Here is a 19,610-nt window from a genome sequence, read left to right as displayed (position 1 = left end):
TTTGGACACAGGTTTGTTTGCCTTTGTGGCTGCGTCTCAGACCCATCACGTTTTAGCAATCTGATTCAGTAGAGAGAGGGAGAATATGGTTTGTCGTGCAGAGAGAGAAGACAGGCTGTCAGGAGTGAAATGGCAGCTCTGAATTGATTAGTGATGCTGTCTCTGTGTATCAGCTCTGTTATGATTGCTTGGGAATATCGGCAACAGATAGCAGATTGAATGAGAAGATTATTCTGTGTGTGTGTTCTCCTCTCTCCTGCTCTGGGTATGTGCTTGGCATGAGGTGCCGGCAAGAGAGATGGAGCTAGAATGCCTCAGAAATGATGACCTGATGAGGAAATTAAATGGTTTGATGTGTGCCTTAAGCGTGCATGTGTGTGTGTGTGTAGGGTTTCAGTGTTGGACAGACAGAATCCGGCTCTTCAGAGCTGTCTTTACCCATTTTCTCTCTTTCTCTCTCTCTCTCTCTCTATCTCTCTATCTCTCTATCTATCTATCTATCTATCTATCTATCTATCTATCTATCTATCTATCTAGAGAAGAGAATAAAAAGGCAGGGAGAGTGAATGAGTGAGTGCAGGAATAAAGAAGCTTGGCCTTGAAGTCCGGCAGCACTGCTTTGTCCTCCTCTCCTTCATTAGCTGTCAGGCGTTCCAGAGGTCTGGCCCACATTTAATGGAGATTAATTACATTTCAGAGCTGCTACCGGAATCAGCTGGTTAATGCATTGTTGCATTGCAATGCCTTTTAGCTTCCAGATACATGGATTTGACTATCAAATTTGTTAGCTCCATAAGATGGCAACTATATTTAAGAAAATAAATGCATGCTCTCTCGTTTTGGAATAAGTTTGTCAGGATTGCATTATTGCATTTATCTTGATTTGCCCCTGTTCTTCATTTGTAAAGTGCTTTGGGGGTATTACACACACTGATTGAATTAGTCATGGAGATGGTAAGGGCCACAGCCACTACCACCATGAGAAGTGCAGGAGGCAGCATTTATATGGTTTATATGAGCTCAGTGCAAACAAGCAGGAATTACACTCTCTCTCTCTGTCTCCGTCTCTGTCTCTGTGTGTCTGTGTCTGACTGGTTTTGCTTTATTACTGAGGTACATGAGCACCAGGTGCAATCCCACATTCCTGAGATGCAGCTCTGCTCTTGCTACACTCCAGGAGGCTTTGGGTCATACTAAATAATGTGTAATGGGATGTCTGTGTGCATTTGTGCATGTGTGTAATGGAATGTAAGCCAGTGTCTTGTGCTCTGCAGGCCACGGCTCCAGGCCCAGAGGAAGTTTGCCCAGTCCCAGCCCAACTCCCCCAGCACCACCCCTATCAAGATGGCCGACGCCTCCTTACCCACGCCTTCAGCACACATCACAGACCTCTCCCGCCGCAAACCCAAAACGGAGGACTTCCTCACCTTCTTATGTCTGCGAGGTAAAGTAACTGTGGGAACTCCTCTTCCCCCACTCCATTGTCCACCTGTAGTTCTGTGGTTCCTTTATTAGGACCAGGTGTCCAGCTCACCTGACTGCTCTGAAGGAGTCTGGAGGGTTGAAATCCTTTCCAGAACCATCCACCATTAAGGCCTTTTCAGAGTTTGTATTTTTTTTGTCACATTTGCACACTGACTCTTTCGGACATCAAAACAGATTTCCACATTTATATTGTATCAGTAAATGAAGTTTCCTACTGCAGCATTCTGTATTTGATGGACTGAAAAAAATGTGTGTGAAATGAGATTTTTGGCCTTTAAAGGCCTTTACTAGCTGCTATTGGCTCCAGGGCAGGACAGGGCAGGACGGGACAGGGGGCAGAACAGAGCTGCTGGCTCTCAGGGCCTGTTCTCCACATGGGCTGTTTGTATATGGCCGTCAAGTGGCATGCACACTCGTAGCCACACAAAAGCAAGTGGAAGCCCCAGTACTCCCAGGTACATGACCTCATTTTGCAACTGCAGTCATGAGAAGAGAAAGGTTATCAGGGGTACACACACACACACACAGGGAGAGAGAGAGGGAGGCTCTCTTTCTCATACAATGACCCTCTGTCTCTCTCAGTAACATGCACACACACTTTTAGGGGACAATTAAATGGCCCACAAAAGAGCAAATAAGGCCATTTTGCTCTGCCAATTACCAAAACATGCAATGAGAATATTCACTCACTCACACACACACACACACACACACTTCACCTTTGCTCAGCATATTTCTTATCATATCTGTGTATTCAATATGCCTCTATTGTCCAAAGTGTTCAAGAATGTATGAAATATAAAGAGATATTTGTTCAGAAGTTGGTAAATGTGGTCTGCAGATAGTAGTTAATGAGACGGAGAGTTTAAAACAGAGATGGAGACATGCCAGAGAGCCTGATGGTCCTTTGGCCTGAATAGTAGAGAAACATGGAAGAGGACAAACTTTAAATGTGTATGACTTTGTGTACAAAGGCACAATGCCAGCTTTGGAAATGTTTCTTGAAATTCCTGTGGCTAAAAGTCGTTCATGTGCTGGTATTTACCCTAGCTGGTTACTATGATCAACCCTGGATCTATATAGAGGAGCAATCTCAAATACATCTATACATTTTAAAACTACCAGTAGCCCTTAGCTAAAGCCTGGAGTCAATAATCGTGTGTGTGTGTGTGTGTGTGTGTGTGTGTGGTTAGTCATAAGGGCCTGTGAAGTATATGGGGCAGGAACTTCCTGTATGTGGTAAAAGTGCAATAATATGAGAAGAGATCAGCAATATGCATGTGTGCATGTGTGAGTGCATGAGTGTTTGAGCTAGTCTGTGTGTGAGCGTATGGGCTAGTGCTATGTGTACTGTATGTACAATGGATGTGTGAGATAGATAGATAGATGGATAGATAGATAGATAGATAGATAGATAGATAGATAGATACACACACACACACACACACACACACACACACACACACACACACACACACACACACATACATACATACATAATTGATTCCCAAGGGGAAATTCAAGGTCTCCGTAGCATACAGACATCACACACATGCAGAAAGGGTAAATATAAGTATATACATATAACAAAACTCCACTGTACAATAGAGACAGTAGAAGATAAGAAATACTAAATATACTATATAAATTAAATTAAAAAAATCCACAGTGTGCTTAAGGAAGATCAGGCATGAGGCGCTTGGTGTGTGTGTGTGTGTGTGCTCATAGTTGTATGGTACGCAGAAGAGAAGGGCGGCCTTCCAGGAGGGTGTTTGATCTTTTTGAACAAACAGAGATGGTGTGACCTGGGAACACACACACACACACATTCTGAATGGAGAAGCTGACTTCTGAAAACTCATTCAACTACTCTATAGGTCGCTACGCTATTGTATACTATGCTATACTATAGTATACTGTACTGAGTGGATATACTGGGCTCTGGTAAGTGTCTATGTTGGAAAACTATAAATAGATTCCGTCAAAGCTTAATCACCAGGGTACAATTGTGTCTTCAGGGGTTTACGTGTATGGAAAGAGCTCACTGAGCACAATAACATCCTCCATGGTGTCCTCATGCTCCAAAATAATCCATTCAGAGTGTGACTCTTTACTTGGCCTACTTTATTACTACACTAGGTCATTTTTTGTGTTTCCTTTATTTATGCTCATATCCTTCACATTGAGATGTGGGTTGTGGTTAAGAAAACATGACCATTCCCAGTAGTCCTTAGGTTGTATGCAGTTCATGCTGTTGTATGTCAGTGGCTCAAGCAGGACTTTGCTGTGACATTATGATTAATCTGCAGTGTGGGGTTTGCCCAGCTTGATGCTAGAGTCTGTCTGCAGCTATGGGCTTAACCTATTCAATCGGGATTTCAGCAGCATAATTACAGGAAGACTTTATGATATCCAAGCATGGAGTGATATAGATTTGCTCTCTTGGGAAACATGTGTGTCTGATGCAATGTCGAGCAATGCGTGACCGAAAGACTTACACACACTCATACACACACACACACCAGGGGAATTAGAGTGTAATGTTTCAGCTTGGTGTTTATGCCTTACAGGCCTGCCTAAATCCCCTTTATGATGGGTGTTTATGTCCGTGGAGATAGCATTTTGGATTCTGTTGTGTGTGTGTGTGTGTGTGTGTGTGTGTGTGTGTGTGTTTGTGTGTGTGTCTTTGTGTGTGTGTGTGGAGATAGCATTCCTGATGGATAGCATTCCCAATTTGGTCTCCCTGGCAGTAACATGAGGCAGGCTAAAACCGTCTCCTCTCTCACAACCCACACACACACACACACACACACACACACACACCCAGAGAGCACATAGGTCATTGTTGGCCAGAGCAATGACATACTATCCCCGTTTTGGTCTTATCACTTCCCAGGAACACTCCCTGAGCACACACACGCGTTCACAGGCCACAGGCTTTCTCTTGCTGACAGATTCTCAGAACCTTTGATAAAAGCTGATACACTAGCTAATGAGTAACTGGTCTGAAGACCTGTATTACAAGTTTGGTGATGTAGGTTGGTGTGCTGCATGTATGTGTGTCAGTAAATATTACTTGACACTTGTAAGAGCTGTCAGCTGAAATGTACATTGGGTAAAAAGGATCTCACTGTGGGAGATCTCATTGCACCCCCACACACACACACACACACACACACACACACACACACATACACACACACACCCTCCTATGCATGCATGAGGCAGCATGATGTGTGCTTGTGTGTACGCCTGTGTGTTTTCCAGCCCTTAGTGTGCTTCAGTGGTCGGTGACTCTGCTTCTTTTGTGTCTGAGCCCAAAGTCTCACTCTATAAAGAGCCTGAAGCCTGAGGTCCAGAAGTTGACAGCTTTGGCTGTAATTATTCCGGCGCACGGTTAAAAATGACAATCGTAATGGACGCTTTCATCCCTAATTATGATTTGTGTCTGTTGCTGGGGAATATGAAAGCACACATAATTGGGGATTGGGGAAGGCCTGGCTTTTATTTTCTCTCTGTCTGGAAGCTGAGAGACCCAATTCCCGTGCCAGAGGGAGAGTGGAGGAAGAGAAAGACAGAGAGAGAGAGAGAGAGAGAGAGAGGGAGGGAGGAGGGATATTGATGGGTGGTGTGAGACTGCATTTCTATTATTAATTCTAGCCATGCAACACGATGCCAAGCAGGTTCTCTCTTTCTGCCTTTTTGTCTGTCTGTCTATCTCTTTCTTTCATTATTTTTTTCTTTCTTTCTTTCATTCATTCTTTCTTTTCTTTCTGCCTGTTGTCTCTGTATTTCTAATGACTACTATAAACCCATGATAATGTTGTGTCCATTCCTGTGTTCTGGTAAGCACTGACCACTCACCTAGGTCCCCACAGACACGCCAGAGAGCCCCCACTTTCTCCTGTCCGGCCATTCCATGTCTCCTGTGTCTGTCAACAACACACACACACACACACACACACACACACATAATCACATATACACACATGGCTAGAGAGAAAACTAATGGCGGCCATTTTCTTAATTAGGCCAGTGGTTTGAGCTGATTGTGAGGCCCCTTGTGTTTATTTATGCTGTAACTAACCCCCAGCCACTCACTAGAGGAATTAAGCTGTTTAAAAAGGTGAAAATCTGCTGCAGATGTGTGTAATGTATGTACACACACACACACACACACACACACACACAGACAGACAGACAGACAGAGAGAAAGAAAATTGGGGCAGCAGGACTTGCTGTTGCCCCTTAGCAGACAGGAGCCAGGAGAAGATGACTAGTCCAAAGAATGCATGCATAAACTTAGTTTTGTGCATATTCTTAAAAGTAGTAATCTGAGGTTTGAGCAGGTGTTAAACACTAGGGCTGTCAATCGATTAAAAAAATGTATCTAATTAATTACATACTCTGTGATTAATGAATCTAAATTAATCGCATATATAATTTTTGCTGAGAAAGTATTTTAAATATTTAAATTCAAATGAATTATTGAATAATCAGCATTAGTGACATTAAAGTTCAAAAACTTTTTTATTATTATTTTCACTGTTCAAATAATGGCCATAATAATCTATGATATGACCTAATATGCTGAGGAAATAAATTCAAAAGTGCTTCGGGAAGAAGTTTTTTTCACATACAAGGCATTTCATTCCACAGATATAACCTAGGGGACACAATGAAAATAAATGAACACTCCCCTCAATGTCAACACTATTTGTTTCACACACACATACACACATACTAGAGACCGAGAGAGCTACCGCATTACCACATTCACTGCCAGCCTCTATTGTCTGTTGTTGTAATGGACACCTTCTTAATGAGCCAGTCAGATCTATGTGCACACCTCCCCAAATGGACACAGCTTCAAACCCCCACACCCCCACCCTTGTGATTTATCTCTGTTTCTCCCAGCCCCAGGCATTGTCATAATAATAAATATCGCAACTGTTTAGACATATTTTATTTATTTTCTGAGCCATTTGATTTCAGCTTGATTACACTCGTGAAATTGCCTTTATTTCTTTGCTTGATGTCCCACTAATTGTAGTTTTACTTTACATTTAATTTCAGGTTACTCCACGAGCCAAACTGAAGGTTAGTTGCTTTTCCACATTTCTCCAGCGTGCTTAGAGTTGGAATGCAAGAGTCGTCACTGCACCTCAAGCTGATTAGCATCTTTTTCATGTTGAAATTACTTCAAATACTAGCAATTTTGTCATACAAAGAGAAAAAATTATATTTTATGTAATTTTGTGAAAATTAAAGCATTACATTTCCCACACCAATTACATTTTCATAAAAGTGCCCTTTTGAAATGTAGAACTCCCTATTTAAGCAGTTAAGCTCCATGAACTTAACTGATTTTAATTCCATGAAGTGGGCCAGTCGAGAGTGGTAGTCTGATGGCCATGATGTCATAACGGGGTCATGGGTGGCAGCCAGGTCGTCTGCTCTCTAGAAGTGCCCCCAGGTGTGCCACGCAGCAGTGGCCATGCTGTCAACAGGCCATATTATCAGTGGCCTCAACGGCGCAACACACACACACACACACACACACACACACACACACACACACAAGGAGCTCTATGTTCTCCACCCCAGCCCCTCCTCACTGACCTGCACCAAGATCAGGCCCCTGCGGTCAGACCATAGGTCAGAGGTTAACACTATGGAGATTGTGACCCCTGGTGCAAGGCGGACGGATTGTTAGATGTGCAGCAGTCTTTCATCAGAACACGAATGAAATGGCCAGTGGGCATATAGAGGAGGGGAGGTGACGGGACATCTGTGCTGGCCAAACTCTCAAAAGTTATCCAATAACTACTTCTAAGTCTCGCATAAGCAGACTTTTGGCAGACACTTATTGTTCTATCTCTCTCTCTCTCTCTCTCAGCACATTTTTGACTAGTGTGTATATGTCTCATTGTGTTGGCTCAGCTCTGTGTGTGTGTGTGTGAGGTGATGATGCAGATTAAGCGCAGCTTAATGAGGATTCTCCTGTCAGGTGGGAGTGCAGCCCCTGCTCTCATGTTTATGTATCAGCCGCGCTGCCGCTCCGTGTGGCTAATGATGGTGCTGCAGCAGCACAGGCAGTCAGAGCGCTCGCTGCACCCTAGATGTGCGTGAAGAACGCCATGCTTTCACTGCTGTCTGTCACACCCACGTGCCTGCCTCTCCTTGCTTTTAATGAGCATTATAGTGGTGTGTGTGTGTGTGTGTGTGTGTGTGTGTGTGTGTGGTTTGTGTAAAGATGAATACCACTGTGGCCATAATGGTGGCATGTGAGATTCTGTGATTTCAAATGGGACACAGAGTGAGGAGAGAGAGAGAGGGCAGAGAGAGGGGAAGTGGACGACCTTTAGAGTCCTTTAGTGGGACTGACCGGACCACTCACACACTGCCATTAGTTGATGACAAAATGGCTAATCCTGGTCGAAGATTATCAGATATGTCTACATGTCTTGACCACTGTCAGAAAGCTCATGGTAGCATGGGTGCATTTGTGTAATGGACAATGAATACCAAGAGAATGGATAGAGTATCAATAGCAAAGCCAGTGCTTTATGGTTATGGAGTAGCAGTCTCTGGGGCACACCCATGATGAAGATCCAGCATTTCTATTGCATCAGAGCACGTGCTTTGGACTCCATCATTTACAAACGTGTCCGTGTCCTTCCTCTGCTCCGTCCCTCCGTCCAGGGTCACCAGCATTGCCCAGTCACATGGCATACTTTGGGAGCTCTCAGGAGGCCGATGATCTGGACAGTGATGATGAGTGCGAGGAGGTGGAGCTTGACCATTGTGTGGCGTCCGTGTCCTGCCAATCGACACCGAGGAAGGGCAAACTGCCGAGCAGGCTCAATGGGCATGGTAAGTCATATGCACACACACACACACACCCTCATCAGGGAACAGCTGAACTCAGTGACCAGGGTTCCAAAATGGACAGTTACATATGTGTGTTGGATGCAGAATGCAGAATGCGGTGTTATGCTACTCTACACACACACACACACACACACACACACACACACACACACACACCAAACAGTCCTAAGCTGTCCAGCAATGTCCATCTCATCACATTCACCTTGGCTGTTTTCCGGTGTGTGTCTGAGCCTTTAGATTTATGTTAACTTGTGCATAAAGTAATGACTTGGCAGTTGTAGCAGTGGCGCTTTTCCAGATCCACTGCAGGAGGAAACATACATTTATGTGACAGCTCACTCTCTCTGACTGCCTTGTTATTATGTCACTCAGTTGAGAGCCTGAGTCATACAGAGAAAATGACAACTTCAAATGTCCATGAAGGTGACACCCACGCACACACACACATTTACTCACACACACACACACACACACACACACTCAGTAGGACAAGTGATGGATGGGTGTTCAGTGATGTATGGAGCTGCAAGAGGCAGTGTGGAGAGAGAGCAGGAGGAAGGCCAGCAGCCATAAAGGATGAGGGAACGATTGCAGAGTAAAAATGAAAACGAGAAAATAAAATACACTGCATCAGAAAAATGATGCACAAGAGAGAGAGAGGGAGGGAGAGGGGGATAAAGACAGAGATGGAGATGTGTGAGAGAGAGCGCAGTGAAAGAAAGAAAGAAAGTCTATACCTTTTCTGCACAGCAGCAGTGTCACTCACATGGGAGATCAGCGCTCTGTTTCTACCCCTCAACTCCAATTAGCACTGAGCTCCAGAAGCAGCAACAAGGTGTAGCTCTCAGTAGTGGAGGACACACATACACACATACTGTACACTGAGTGTGTAAAGTATCAGTGTTTGTGTAGTAGTATTATTATTATTATTATTATTATTATTATTATTATTATTATAAATAATAATAATAATAATAATAATAATAATAATAATAATAATAATAATAATAATCTTTATTTGTATAGCACCTTCTATGCACAGAATGCAGCTCAAAGTGCTTTATATAGCATTTAACACAATAATAGAGAACAAATTGTAATAATACAAACAACCAAAACAATAAATAAAACATAGAGATTTAGAATTAAGTAAAAATGAGAATTCACAAGATGGCAAGGAGATAGATACAACAACACATACAATACAACTAATGCAGTGAAAATAGGAAGACCCTGTAAATAGCAGCAGTAGAATGTAAAATAATGTGAATAAATAGGCTACAAGATAAAAGTAAGTTAACTAAAAGCTCCCATATACAGCTATGTTGTCATGTCTTTTTTAAAGATGTTTACAGAATTGGCCTGTTTGATGTACAGAGGCAGGGTGTTCCATAGCTTCAGTGCATAATGGATAAAAGCAGCTTCTCAGCTTTGCTTGTGGAGCACTTTGGGCACAATTAAATAAGTGGTTGATAAGATATTAAGAGCTTAGAGATAGATGAAGGTGCTATGCCATTTAGAGCTTTGTAAATAACATGACCTTAACATCAATTCTATAGGAAACAGGGAGCCAGTGCAGTTCAGCTAACACAGGGGTGATATGCTCTCTCTTCTTGGTCTTAGTTAAAAGTCTAACCGTAGAGTTCTGTATGAGTTCCAATTTCTTTATATGCTTTTTTGGGAGACCAGTATAAAGTGCATTGTAGTCTGACCTACATTAGTTTAGTGTAGTGTGTTAATGAGACTCGCCCTGTTGTGATGAAGGCTACAAGCCGTTCTGGCCCCGTTACACCATCTCTGTGTGTGTGTGTGTGTGTGTGTGTGTGTGTGTGTGTTTCTGTTGTCTGAGGCAGATGCTACCTGTTATGCCCTGTGCTATTTCAGGAACACTGATGGGATCACCCGCACATGCATACATACACAGTATGCTAACCCTAGGTGAAATCATTATGGATATTTATTTATTTGTAATATCCATACTTACTGTATGAATCTTACCATGCCACTGTGTGTATTAGTTCACTATGAACAGCTGTTGGTGTTTATTTAATAAAAGAGTGTGCCAAAGTGCGTGCATGCTGTGCTCCAGTGCAGTGTGAATGTGCATGTGTGTAGAAGAGTGTAGACGTGGTGTAGGGGTTGGGGGGATCTGTAACTGGACCTGAGGTGCGTCTTGTCCACGAGAGGCTACACTCTCCGCAGAATCCTCCCCGAGGGCCTGACACCCAATCCCCCGGAGTGAGACAGGGCGGCCAGGTGTGTGGGGCATCCAGTTTCCCCAAAGCAGTGTGAAGAGCAAGAGGGCAGAGCTCAGCCATTAAGAACCTCCACTAGAACCAGAGCTCAGCCATTAAGAACCTCCACTAGAACCAGAGCTCAGCCATTAAGAACCTCCACTAGAACCAGAGCTCAGCCATTAAGAACCTCCACTAGTACCAGAGCTCAGCCATTAAGAACCTCCACTAGTACCAGAGCTCAGCCATTAAGAACCTCCACTAGTACCAGAGCTCAGCCATTAAGAACCTCCTTGGGAAGGAGAACCTCATGGAGAACGGGACAGAAGAGGACCGAAGAAAAGGGATACATTGATGGACTGAACATATTCATGAGTTAGATAAAAGAGTGTAGACAGAGCAAAAAATAAGGATATTATAGGATATTAGACCAAATATTTGTAGAGGAATCCATTTCAGCTTTGTTGTTATTCATACCAGTGAGGCTAAACTGAATGGGATTGAAAGGGATTGATATGAATCAAATGGACTAATATAGAACTGAATGAAACTGGTCCAAATTGAATTTAGGCCATCAATAAAAAATAAATGAATTCAATTCAACATTTTGTTGAACAAACTCTAAATTGAATCACTAAGTTGAATAGAATGAAGCTGATTAGAATCCGATTAAATTGAATTACACTGGAGTGAAGAGAGGGCATGGAATGGGGCTGGAGAGAGACAGGAGAGAGGGTGGGAAAAACTTAAATATCACACATATCTGAACACACACCAAACACCCTGCCCTTATTACACACACAGACACACACACACACACACACACACTTAATCTCATAGTGTGTGGCTCCAAAGTGGAGGCTTGCGAGAGGGAAAGGCCTGAGATTCCGTCTGTTTCACTGGGCTGAATTACTGACCAAATGACTCGCACTGCACCGTCAGCGCTGAAACCGCCACACAGTGCATAGAGCCTGACACGGCTGGGTTCACAGCAGTCTGGCCTACCTTCCACTCTTTCACACGTCTCCACAGTCTCTCAGCCCTCTCTCAGCCACATATGCATATACAGCCCACACATACACCTTCCACTGATACACAGGTGAGCCCAGAAGTGCTGCATTATTCAGTGTGATTGACAGGGCCTTGGAGGCAGGCCAGGACTGAGCAGGCCAGAGGCTGAGTGACACACACACAAACATACAGCACATGGGAGCTCTGGAGGCCTGCCTCAACAGTTTTCCCTCAGTGTCCTGCCAAGCTGTCAACACTGGATACCAGGGTATAGTGTGTGTATTGTGTGTGTGTGTGTGAATGTATAATGTAAAGACGAGGACTCTAACCCAGACTGTGACGGTGTTGGCCTAACAGTCTGAGGGCAAACAGGCCTGCTGTCTCTGGTAGACCAGAGAATGCTGTGTGGCTAGACAGTCTTTGGTGCAGATAGAGCACACACACACGCACCCCTGAGCTAAGTTAAGTATAACTCAATCAAAATAGGCCATTTTAATATACAGCTCAGGGCAGACATTGTTCCGATCTAAGATCCTCTATGTGTGTGAGAGAGAGAGAGAGAGAGAGAGAGTGAGTGTTTACCCTTCTAAATTAAACACCTTTAATTTGATTTGGCTGGCAGTCATTTGTGTATCATGTCAACAGTAGTTGGCATTGAGAAAACTGAGGTGAAGCTGACAGAATCCGTGTGCCTCATAAACAGATTGAGGAGGGAGATGACCGTTCATTACAGTCATTTAGGCTGGCTAGTTCACATTCTTTCTGAGAGTTTTGGACTGCCAAAGAGGACTGCTTTTTTGAGTGGAAAATAAATATGCAAATTGGGTGGACATAGAGGTGCAGTGTCCGAAATGAAGTGATGTTTCCACTGCTTGAATTTGACAAGGCCAAAGTGCTTATTAAAGGCACATTTACTGTACATTTGTGTGTGTACACTTTTTGCTTCTACAGTAGGTTACTGTTAAATGGTCTGCTGCATCTGACACTTTGCCAGGCAGTGTTTTAGACTGTCATTGATGTCACACACTACTCTGCTCCATTATGTCCTCTGCACCTGAAACAAGGCTGAAACAATTGTATTAAAACTGTTCTGATGTTTACAGTTGACTTCAGCGTTGCCATGGACAGACCTGAGCAGGTTGCACAGGCACAGTAGCGCTCCCTGTACCACTCTGCTTTGTTGCTACGGAGTTGTTTACGGTGACCGCAGATGTGTATTTGCCTGTCCATCATAAAAAAAACATAAATATTCCTTGCACACATAAAGTCAATAAACAATGGCATGACTTGTTGATAAAGCCACAGAGTACATTCTGTTTGTACCCGAGTCAGTGAGTTCATAGCACCCAAGTCCAGTTTCAGCTGTTTCAAGTCCTTTAACGCCATGACAACACTGGAAATGACACTAATAAGAGGCGTCCTGTCCTGTCCACTCCTCTACAGTGTTTAATGGCCACGGTAAGAGCCAGCGGGATAGGGAGCCCCTGCCCACACCCACGCCTCGGTCACGGGGTCGGGACTGCTCAGGGGGACGGGAGCGCAGCGAGAGGGCCGACCAGCGGAGGGACCTTGCTACCCCCCAGCACATGGGAGTCACGGCGAGGACCCCCACCACCAACGCTACCACCAACGGCGTCACACACCGCAGAGAGGAGCTCCGCAAGCAGGTATGCCATGCCAGCCTCACCCCATCTCTGTTCCTGTCTCTAGAAATGTGTGTGTGTGTGTGGAGATAACAGGTCCCCTTTTCCTCATCTCAATTACAGGCACTCCACTCTTTAAGTGCATTATAAAACACTACTGTGTTTGTCTGTGTCTGTGTGTGTTAGTTATGAGAGATGATACAGCTGATTTTATATGACCATTAACACAGCAGCTGACTGTTAAAAGTCTGTATGAAATTGGTCCCCTTTTCTCTCTCTCTCTCTCTCTCTCTCTCTCTCTCTCTCTCTCTCTCTCTCTCTCTCTCTCTCTCTCTCTCTCTCTCTCTCTCTCTCTCTCTCTCTCTCTCTCTCTCTCTCTCTCTCATTCCCTTTTTTATCTGTCTGTCTCCGATACACATAATCAGGGACTTGTCTTATTTGAGAGCTGTCTCTCTCTCCTCCTGTCTCTCTGCCACTGCCCCAGCTCTGTCATGTGTCAGTGCTGTGGAGGTGCAGGGCAGAGCCAGGACAGACTCATTGCAGGCTCAGGCCTTTGGCATCTCCACATGTTCCTGCTGCCTCTTTTCTCTCGGTCACATCCTGTCTGCAGGATCAGTGTGTAGTGGCCTGGGTTTGAGTGGTGTGTGTGTGTGTGTGTGAGAGAGAGAGAGAGTGGCAGTGAGAGAGAGAGAATGTGGTGGCAGTGCATATTGTGTGACTGCAGCCACTGCTAAGCCCTTGTGCCCAATATGTAGCGTTATCACTATGCTCATGATATGTCTCTCTCTCTCTCCCCTCTTCTCTCTGACTCACTCGCTTCTCTCTTTCTCTCACTCTCTCACTCTCACACACTCACGCACACACCAAATACCTCTTCCCTTTAATCCTTGTCTCTTTCCCTTCTTTCCTCTTTGTTTCTTATCTTTCTCTACATCCCTCCAGTTCAGGTGCTCCATGCAGACATACAGCTTTCTTAAATCAAGCAGATTATCATGACAAATGACACATAAAATAAGTTTTCAGTTCATTGTTGCTGATAGCTGTGTGTGTGTGTGTGTGTGTGTGTGTGTGTGTGTGTGTCTGTTCGCTCCACCTATGGCCAGAGCTGCAGATGTTCCCTGTTAATCTTCCTGCCATTCTGCAGTGGGGCTATAGTAGCTCATGATGTCATCCAGGACACACACACACACACACACACACAGGAGCCCTGCCCACATACTTCCTCCCTCCTGTGCCACCCAGAGCCTTCTCCAGAGGCCCGTGTGCTGTGTGCATTGTTGCTGTGTGGATGTGTGTGTGAGCTGGAGTGTGCTGTGTGCATTGTTGCTGTGTGGATGTGTGTGTGAGTCTCCTTGTTGTATGGCTCTGTATGGGTGTCGTGCATGCTCAGTATTTGTGGCCGTTCACTGTGGTTTTTCACAATGTTCTATTTCTGTTGTTTGGTGTGGTGTCTAGTTCTGCTTTGGGCTGCTTGAAATGATTCTTTTCTCTTGCTGTTCACATTCTGACTAGACTACTCTAGTAGCCGAAGCTTGGTTCTGTCAGGAGCAAATCTATCCTGTCTCTCACTTCCTGTTCTGGTCCACCTCATGTCTCACTTCACCATCCCACACACCACCATCCTCTCTCTCTCTCTCTCTCTCTCTCTCTCTCTCTCTCTCTCTCTCTCTCTCTCTCTCTCTCTCTCTCTCTCTCTCTCTCTCTGTCATTGTTTCTCTGCTCTGCTTCCTGCTGCTCTTTAAAATTGGGTGGGGGCTGGGATGCTTCATGGGTTGTTGCACTATATCTCTTTCCCTCCCTCCCTCTCTCTCTCCCTCTCTCTGTCTCTCTCTTCTACCACTCCTCCCCTGCCTCCTGTGGCAGACCGAGCTCTTCCGGTGAAAGTGTGACCGAGCTCATGTGTGCATGCGCTGCCATTGCTGCGATTGTGATGGTGTCAGTGAGCCCCCTAGTGTCTGGAGGAGGCAGTGCCTCAGACTGAGAGGCTGCTCAAACAGAGCCTGCCGAGACTGACCCTACGCTGGAGGAACAGGGGCTCAGCTGCCCACAAACTTAGGATGAGGCAGGCAGGGGCGGGAGTGGGGGAGGGAGAAAGGTGAGGTGCAGTATGGGAAACACTGGGTGAGGAACCAAGTGCTGTTGAGGAGAGGGAAAAGAGGGCAAGTTGAGAATGTTTTGCTGAGCAGGCTGTGTGTTTAGAACTGAAAAGATGGCCGTTGGACAAGTAGTTGGACATCTGTCTTAGCCGTGTGTGTGTGTGTGTGGCTCAGAGGAAGCGGAGACAGACATCACGCTACGTTTGGCGACTACCTGCAGAGACCATCCATCAGCGCAGCCTCAGGGGCCCGAGCCTGTCTACACCATCTCTCTCTCTCTCTCTCTCTCTCTCTCTCTCTCTCTCTCTCTCCCCCTCCATCCTCTCTTCCTCTCTCTGTGACTCTCTTGTCTTCTCCTCCTGCTTTCTGATCTCATCTCCTCTGTTCAGTCTGTCCATCTATCTCTCCCCTCCCCCTCCATCTTCTTTGTGACAGGCATGAGGAACGATTGATGGAGAGGTCACATTTCTCCTCTTATCTTTTAATAGCCTCTCTTTGTGTTGGGCTGCACCTGATGGCAACACAATACAAAAGCCCCTGTTCTGCTTCAAAGGCCCAGACTTCCCTCTCTCTCTCCACACACACACACACACACACACACACACACACACACACACACATTTACATACATCCTGTGTAAAGGCCTAGACACTCTGCCCCACACCCATGACAACCCCCCAACCCACACACACATGCACCATTAGCAGCTGTTTCTAATGGAGCCCTGAGGAAGTGAGTGTTGGTCTGTGATGCTCAGTCTGGTGGGGAGTAATGGGGGCTGATGGAGAGAAAGGAAGATAAAAAAAAGACTCTGACCCAAAACAAGGGCATGTGTGCTCACGCATCGTCACATAGGCCTCTTGATACAGTCTGCTTGAGCAGATCCAGGACGTAGACAAATGGAGACACTGAACCCAGACAGTAATTTGAGGAGACGTTTGGAGTGTGTGTCTTTGTCGGCACGTGTGTGTGTGTGTGTGTGTGTGTGTGTGTGTGTCCTGTGTGGGTGTGTGTTTTTTCAATGTCGTGCCGCAACCAGACACCCCGAGCAGGACTAGCGGAACCCTCAGAGGTCACATAGTGCCCACACTTCACTTTTACTGCTCGCTCCAAACCCCAAGCCCTCTCCATAAAGTTTTATTCCTCTTAGCTTAACCCGCATCTCTGCTCCCAAACACTCGGATGGCGCTTGCGCTGGGCCTCTGGGGGAGGGCCGGCGGCCAGCATACTCTCAACACCACAAGAAAAAGAAAGAGCGAAAGACACAACAGAGGAGGGAGGGGAAAAAAAGAGAGAAAAAAAAGAACTGGGCCAAGAAAACAATGTGAAGTGAGCAGTCTGGCTCCGTCTATAGCGAGCACAGGATAGGCCCGTTCCCGCAGCAACCGCTAGCCAATGAGAGGGCAGCTGAAACCCTAGCCCTTCCCAGCCGGCTTGATGTTCAGCAGGGGTGCTCAGATGTGCCGAGCAGCACAAGGCTTTTATTTGGGGCATTAGAGGCGGAATTAAAGAGCTTTCGGAAACCAGAACAAATAAAAGTTGACTTTGTGTTCTGTTAGCAGCATTCTGAAGCTGTAAAGCAGAGTCTGGAGGCTTCTAAAGGCATTCTGAACAGCAGCTGGCTCCCAATGAAAGGACTCTCGGGGTCCCTCTGGCTTGGGAGGGTTTGGGGAGCATTGTTGTGTACTGTAGTATTACTTTTTTTTTTAGCCTGAAAAGCTTTTGAGTGTGTGGTGGTGAACGTAATTGGTTTAGTATGTCTTGATTCGTCATGCGAGTGTGTGGTTTGTTTCATGTCTGTCGTTGGAGAATGTGATTGTAGTGTTTGAGGGAAGTCTGTTGATTTTTTTGATTGAAAGGAATCCTTCAGAGCCCTGGCTTAATCCCAAAGCATTTGAATTCCCCATTTGCTGTGTATGGGCGTAACATGCAGAGCTACCTAAACAGAATCAGTGTGACATATTAGTTTTAATTATGTGTTTTGTTTTCTTTCTGTATCCTTCTGAATCCTGCTGTTTTACTGTTGAAACAATAAAGTTTTAAAGCTCTGTTACTGTATGACTCATGGTTTATCTGTCCTCCCTGCTCACAGGTGTCGAAAGTAAACGGGGTGACCCGGTCTGCCCAAGGGGGTACACACATGGGCGGTGCCAAAAAAGCGAAAGACTTCCGACTACCGTCCAAAACTGTGAAGTACACAGCCACCGTGACCAAGGGCCACGTCACCTACACCAAAGCCAAGCGGGACCTGGTGAAGAAAACCAAACTGAACCACAGCAAACACTCATCTTCATCATCTTCATCGTCGTCTTCGTCCCTGCCCTCGTCCACAGCTGCCCTGCGCCTGCACACAAACAATCAGTCCCCGCACCCCGCCAGTGGACACCAGCCTCAGCTGCCCCTCTCAGGAAAAGCCCAAAGTAGCAATGCAAAAACACGGAAACAGGTGCTCGCGTCCAACGGGCTGCAGTCCCAGCTTCCGGCCAGTGGCGGCGCTGTGAGGCTCAATGGCCGACTCAACGGTCAGCTCGGTGCCAAGGACGAGAGGGGGCAAGGGCGGGAGGGGCTGCGCCACTCCAAGAGGCGCCTGGAGGCGGCGTCGGGAGGTCCTCCGCTGCCGGAGCGTGCCGCTGTGCCCTCGGAGTGGTCGTCCGTGACCGCCGCCACGGCCCCAGTGACCTCTTCAGGGAAGGCGGAGGAGCCGCGCCGCCTCGTCCAGTCCCCGCCAACGGACGGCAAGAAGCTGAAGCTGCAGCCGAGCCCCCTGGAGACGCGCAGCCGCAAGGCCGTCTCGGCCATCACACTGCCCAACGGGCACGCGGCGGCCACAGCGGCCCCGGTGACCCCACCCCAGGCACTCGAGCCCCCCCAGCCTGCGCCCCCACCCCCGGCCACCGCCACCCCCACCGCCCCCACCCCCGCAGCCCACCCCCAGAGCCAGCCCGAGCGCCAGCGGCCCAAGCGCGCATCCGCCGGCAAGCTGATGCTCATGCGGCAGGCCCAGCAGCAGCGCGTCCAGCTGGCCGCCGCCGCCCACAACCGCTCGTCTACCTCAGCCGGCGACCTGCGCACGGAGCGCGAGAGGGAGAGGGAGCGGGAGAGAGAGAGGGAGAGAGAGCGGGAGAGGCGGGAGCGAGCGCTGGTGGGGACCAGCCGGACTGGCAGCTGCCCCGAGGCGCCGTGCTCCGGCGAGTCTTGGCTGGAGTTCCAGGACCAGCTTGTCTACCTGGGCCGCGTCTTGTGGCGGGCCGAGCTGTCCGGCCTGTGCCGCGTGGTGCCCCCGCCCGACTGGCGGCCGGAGTGCAAGCTGAGCGACGAGATGCGCTTCGTGACGCAGGTGCAGCGCGTGCACAAGCTGGGCCGGCGCTGGGGGCCCAACGAGCAGCGTCTGGCCTGCATCAAGAGACACCTCCGATCTCAGGGCATCCACATGGACGAGCCACCCATCATAGGTGAGCACGCACCATCCTCTCTGCTCCTCAACACTAGTGTCTGTTCTGTTTGCTGACAAACCTCTCTATCATTGGAAAGTTTGCATTAACCTGCTTTCCCCCTGTAATTGAACTTAGAATGTATTCTGTGCAGGGAGTCTGCCATGACGGTTTACTAATACTGTTATTATTTCAAAATAAATGTTGTCTGGCACATTTTGCACTGCAATTGGACACAAGAAAGTAGGCATAATAAATGTAATCATGATTCCAATAATGGCACATTAATGCAGAACTGAATGGGGGAGAAATGGCCTTGGGGCTCCAATACAGTCTCTCCCATAAATTGGCTGTCACAGTGCATTTGCACTCCAGCTGCCTGGAGCCGCTTTACAAGCTCCTAAAGCAGACGCTCTTAAAGGCGTCTCCTCTCCGCTCACACTGGGCCCATCGTGATGGCGCATCATGGAGCTCTGTCCAGGTTCTAGAACAGAAAATAAATGTTTATTGAGCTGTGTGGAGCGTAGCACTATCGGTCCTGTAGAGGCACTAAACTAGAGGCTATTGACCTACGCTGCCCTGGCTGTCACTGAAAGAAAGGCTGGCTGTGAAGAGACACCTGTCCACTGTTATCTCCACTGAAATCATTCAGTCATTCAAAACTGGGGACAGGGAAGTCTTAACAGACAGACACTTCTATTGAGCTTATAACAGTGTTAAGTGGTGCATTATTTGTCTGCAGGAATGAACCCATGTATGTATGTATTTGTGTGGGTTGGGTTGAATTGGGTTGCTGGAGTTATTTCTCACAGTGGT

At 46.8% G+C, this 19,610-nt stretch overlaps 1 protein-coding gene across 1 annotated transcript in view; it reads left to right on the top strand.

Annotated features, from left to right (window-relative positions):
* The window catches only part of jarid2b (jumonji, AT rich interactive domain 2b), a 94,555-nt gene that overhangs the window by 64,431 nt on the left and 10,514 nt on the right, over positions 1-19,610 (top strand). Inside the window, 5 exon segments of the mRNA XM_048229361.1 lie at positions 1,275-1,444; positions 6,562-6,585; positions 8,191-8,361; positions 13,068-13,291; positions 17,456-18,815. Coding sequence (XP_048085318.1) covers positions 1,275-1,444; positions 6,562-6,585; positions 8,191-8,361; positions 13,068-13,291; positions 17,456-18,815 — 1,949 coding nt within the window.

This window comes from Alosa alosa, chromosome 20 (assembly GCF_017589495.1).
Source record: "Alosa alosa isolate M-15738 ecotype Scorff River chromosome 20, AALO_Geno_1.1, whole genome shotgun sequence".
Classification (NCBI taxonomy): Eukaryota; Metazoa; Chordata; class Actinopteri; order Clupeiformes; family Clupeidae; genus Alosa; species Alosa alosa.
This window is presented reverse-complemented; position numbering and strand designations above follow the sequence as displayed.